Source organism: Chanodichthys erythropterus, chromosome 3 (assembly GCF_024489055.1).
Source record: "Chanodichthys erythropterus isolate Z2021 chromosome 3, ASM2448905v1, whole genome shotgun sequence".
NCBI classification, from domain to species: Eukaryota; Metazoa; Chordata; class Actinopteri; order Cypriniformes; family Xenocyprididae; genus Chanodichthys; species Chanodichthys erythropterus.
Window position 1 is genome coordinate 45060425 of NC_090223.1, and position 5000 is coordinate 45065424.

General features: G+C 37.7%; 2 protein-coding genes across 3 annotated transcripts in view; one reads left to right on the forward strand and one right to left on the reverse strand.

Annotated features, from left to right (window-relative positions):
* The window catches only part of nsmce1 (NSE1 homolog, SMC5-SMC6 complex component), a 10573-nt gene extending 9793 nt beyond the window's left edge, over nt 1-780 (forward strand). For both annotated transcript variants that reach the window (XM_067382486.1, XM_067382487.1), the window contains 2 exons: nt 11-137; nt 258-780. In XM_067382486.1, coding sequence (XP_067238587.1) covers nt 11-137; nt 258-355 — 225 coding nt within the window. In that variant the 3' untranslated portion in view covers nt 356-780. The remainder of the gene's footprint in view (nt 1-10; nt 138-257) is intronic.
* A 361-nt stretch (nt 781-1141) lies between these two features.
* kdm8 (lysine (K)-specific demethylase 8) overlaps nt 1142-5000 on the reverse strand; it is an 8391-nt gene continuing 4532 nt past the window's right edge. The window contains exons 3-7 of the mRNA XM_067376048.1: nt 4603-4735; nt 4454-4501; nt 3153-3302; nt 2968-3060; nt 1142-1318 (exon numbers count right to left, since the gene is read on the reverse strand). Of these exons, the coding sequence (XP_067232149.1) occupies nt 1154-1318; nt 2968-3060; nt 3153-3302; nt 4454-4501; nt 4603-4735 (589 nt within the window). The 3' untranslated portion in view covers nt 1142-1153. The remainder of the gene's footprint in view (nt 1319-2967; nt 3061-3152; nt 3303-4453; nt 4502-4602; nt 4736-5000) is intronic.

Below are 5000 nucleotides of genomic sequence, written 5' to 3' on the forward strand. Positions count from 1 at the left end.
TTACATCCAGAGCCAAATGTGTGAAAACCCAACATGTGGAATCAAGATGCACCTCCCGTGTGTTGCTAAATATTTTAGAGCGCGCAGTGACCCTCATTGCCCATCATGCAATGATTTCTGGCCTCACGAGATTCCAGGTGAGCTGTTATTAACTGCTTCATCTTTCTTATATTTAACCTGAACAACTGCAGAATTTACTTCAGAAGGTTTTAGATATCAAAGTTTTCACGTGTTTTTGTTTTCTTTCTAATTTGCAGAAATGCAGCGTTTCCAGTCACAGAGTTCACAAAATCTGCCTTCGTCATCTAAAGAGAACACTGCTCCCGCACCGTCACGCCGGTCCAGAAGGTCGTAATCTCTAAGCCTGCTGGTCCATCGCTGCAGCTGTTATGGGGATATTTCAAGTGCTTTCTCTTAAGATTCTAAGATTGTTTTTACATGTGTTTTCTATTATTAAAGTATTGTTTCTCAATTTCACTTTTTTTGTGTTTCTCTACTCTTGTATGGAAACTTTTGCTGTAGCTGTTGAATTTTAGCACATTTTGTATAGTTGCTTAAAGTATTTTGAGAAGCATGTTGTTCTTTCAGATTCCCCCTTTAAATGGAAAGTTGTGAAAATATAAAATTGCTTAATACTTAATCTTAAAAAAAAAGCCTACTTCCTCATGTTATTAGAAACGTTCCAAATGTGGGTAACCATTCAGTTTAGTTCCTATAGATACTGTTCCTGTAGCTGCTGAACAGAACAATGTTTCAACATTTCAAGATTAAAAATATAAATGGTGCATGCATTGCAAAAAATGAATATCTCAGTATTTTTATCCTGTTTTCCCAATACAAATATCTAAACATCAATATACACTTACTCGAGATGCAAATGTAAAAATAAGTCTTGAAAAATTTAACAAAATTGAGTTGAGTTGACATTTTAAGGACCTGCAGGGACCCTGATGAATACACTGTCGCTTTGTATCAAAATAAAAAAAATGGCCAAATGCTTAAAATAGTACTTTTTAAGATTTAAGATGTTAAGATTTAAAAGTAATTGATAAAATTGAAATGATCATACTTCAGATACACCCTAACAGGGATTACATATTTAGCATTTGTACAAATTAAGACAATACAAGAAACTCTGTGCATGCATATTTATTCAGGACCACCAAAAACTGACAGAAAAGCTGAGCTCAAGAGAGCGCACATAGTGCCAGTGCTGTAGTGGGATGAAGAGCACATCTCCGGGCCTGAGAACACACTCCTGACATGAGGCTCTAGAGAAGTCAGGAAACTTCACCAGGTCTGGATTCTCCACCTCTACCTGGTGGTGGTAAAGAAAACTCATGCTTTATTATACAAAGGCCGATAGGTCCTTTACATGCAATCTGCAAGAAATCGCATTACCGCATGAAACAAACTGATTGGCCTCTGCTGATCCTGTAGCCAAGGAGATTGCTTGCTCAACATTTAAATGGTCTGGTTCATTGTTTGCTGTTAGCATGTCCTGCGGCACACTATAGAGACAGAGCGCATTTAGGCCACGCCCACACCGGGGGGAAACAATCCAACCCTTTCCATTGACCTTGTATTGCGTGAAGCTGCCTCCTTGTCATTTCTTGCTTCTAACAAAAGACAGAACAATGCCTAAAAGCTGCTGTATGACAGAGTGTACAGCAAACAAGCCAAGTATGCCAGTATACGTGTGCAGTAAAGTCAAAAATCCAAATGTCAGTTTTATATACTGTTTTTCCTGTCGCTGATTACGTTCCCCTCCAGTGGGCGAAGTTCTCAGAGTAATATGACCTGTTGCGCTCTGTCTCAATTGCCTGTATCCACTTTTGTGTCTTTAAATGTTCTTTTTTTGGGTCGACAACTGGGTTTTTTTTAGCTTGTTTGCTATACACCCTGTCACATATCAGGTTTTAGACATTATTCTGTTTTTTGTTACAAGTCAGAAATGAAAGGAGGGCATCTTCATGCAATACAAAGTCAATGGAGAGGGTTAGAGGGTTTCCCCTGGTGGGCTTAGTTTTTAAGATAATGACGTGTGTCGCTCTGTCTCTATCAGAGTTCCTCTGAAACCCTCCACCTCCCCCAGCTCCACCTGCCTAGATCTGTTACTACGGGATTTATATATGTGTAATTATATGCAGCAGCAGCATATCTTACATGCTAACAGCAGCGTGTCTGTGTGTCTATTAGCAGCAGAAAGTCCATACTTGCTCTGCAGCAGCAATAAACAATAGCAGCAGCGTAGCAAAGACAAAATACATTCCCATATTCAATAACATGCTAAAACTATTAAGAGAGTTGTCATGATTGATATACATAAACTTCAGCTATATACAAGCAGTGTTGGGGAAAGTTACTTTTAAAAGTAATGCACTGCAATAATCCTTTACTCCCTAAAAGGTAAGTAATTAGTTACTTTTTTATGGTAAGTCATGAGTTGCATTACTTTTGTCTTTTCTCATTTGGACTGGGCTGGCTGTTTGTTTTTTTTAACAGCAATTTTTGGCAGATGTAAAGGCCGTTCCACACCAAAAGGGAAATGACTAAGCTTCAGGCTGAAGGAAATACAAATTCATGCCTGTACAATAAAGGGCGCAGCTCAAACAACAAGCCTTTCAGCTGTGCTGCCATTCTGGAGTACAGAAGTACATGACACAGGAGAAGTAGTAAGTGAGTAAATGTATGCTCACATTTAGTCACAACAACTTTCATGTTTATACAGCCACACAACACCTCTGCACTTACTCACGGTTTCTCTAAACATGGAGACAGAGCTGTCAGTCAATAAATTGTAAAACAAAGTACATACTTATTTAAAAAAGTAACTCAGATATTTTGTTGTAAATTTAAACGTAATACATTACTAGTTACTTGAAAAAAGTAATCTGACTACATAACTTGTGTTACCCCCAACACCGTTTACAAGAAACTTCAGCTGTCATAAAGTAAGTCTTCTACCTGACTAGTGTTGTGCAGTAACTGCGACTGATGTGGATAGAGATTTTTTGTTTCATCTGGGCTGTAGAGTCGGATGTATTTCCTTCCAACCACCTGACATTCAAAAACAAAAGCAGAAAACAATGAAACAGGAATCAAAAGCTTTCCATTTCAAATGCCAAATGAGCCATTTGTCTTGTGTTTACCTGTGCCAAAAAATTCTGTTGAGGATCCTGATGGAGAGGAGACACAGTCCCTCCAGGCCCAAACCAGGCATTAATTGTAATGTCATCCTCATCTCCTTCTCCAAGACAACAATAGTCTGGGATACGAATATCTTCTTTTAGCTCTGGAACCTATCAGAATGAGTAACAGCCAAAGTTACAGCTTTTGAATGATGCTACATCCATTAGGAAATGTCCAAGTCCCAGAAGACTGCCATAGCATCCTTGGATTAATGTAAACTTATTATAGGAGACCTCAAAAAACAAAAGGAACATATACAATAGCATTATAGTGGCACTTTAATATGATAAAGTTAAAGGTGAAGTATCTAGATTCTGCTCATCTAGTGGCACCAAAAAGAATTGCAAATGTGTCGTTCATGAACGATTCGTTCATTTTGAACAAATCTTTAATATGACTCTGAAACATCCAGTTGTCTCATCGAGAGATTTGTTAATTTCGAGTTGAATGCAGGTGTGCAACATCCTATAGGTTCTGTACAGGAAACAATTGATTATTTCACCTCTCGAGTCTTTGAGTATGAATCGTTCATTCATCCCGTGACAGCCACAAAGACTATAATGCAGTCTAGCGGAAAGAGAAATGATTAGTTCACCTCTCGAGTCTTCAGATCTGAGTCGTTCCTTGTTTTGTCATATGATGTGGCAGCCATATTGGATACAGAAATTAATTAATATTCCCAAACTTCCTTACAAACATGGGTAGTCAGGTTTTTTTTAACCTCTTACAGTTATGCGATGAATTTTCTGGTATTATTTCGTACAATTTATACATTTGTGAATTTCTGTCATGATGCTTATATTCCATAAAGAGTCGGTTACTTTAAACTTTACCCTTATTACAGGGAAAAATCACTTTGATAAAGCAAAGATTCCTACATATAACAACAACATACAGTTGTAATACTAATGTCATGTTGTTTGTTGTAAGATACTGAGCTGGGAAGAACGAAGGACTCGAGAGGTGAACTAATCAATTCCGTTTCCAGTACAGACTGCATAGCTTCAGCTTTTGAAAATATGACATGACAAAAGAACGAACGACAGATCAGGATGTGAGGTAACAAACAGCATAGCCTGAAGCAATGAATTAAACGTTTCCATTTGTCATTATTTGGCTTTGGTTGCATAATAGTTTTTTTCTTATTTAAAATATGATCAACGTCATGAAAGTAGATGTGTTGGGGAATTCAGCTATTAACGAGAAAAAGAGATTCAAAGAGTCAGTAAAATGATCCGAACTTCCCATCACTGCAACTGACCTGATCAAACAACTGATGCTGAGCCAGATATCCCACTCCCTCCTTCGCCTGTGAGAAAATAAGCAAAAATAATAATTACAGACAAAACTTTACAGCTCCTCTAGGCAAAAGTATAAAAACATAGTATCTTATGATGAAATTTGCCTTACAGTGCCTATAATGTAGCGGTCTATGAAGTCATTCACTGTAATGAGCTTTTGTGACCACTCTTCATCAGTGTACATGGATCCCACTTCAACAGGTACCGTCCGGCAGCCGGCGACAGCTCTTAAGTAGTCTATGCTTAGAGAGAGTGAACAGTACAGATGTTTTAAAGGATACAGTCTAGAAATGCATATGAAGACTTCAGATGCAAAAGCCTTTAAGTGCCATCTGAAATTTTCTTCAAAAATGAGCACTTTTATCAAGCTTGTATGTTTATGTTCAGTTATTTCACTTTAATGGCAAAGAAAATGATCTATTAATTGCCATTAAAGTGAAATTACTGAACCTAAACATACGAGCTTGGTAAAAATGCTCATTTTAGAAGAACATTTCAGATGGCACT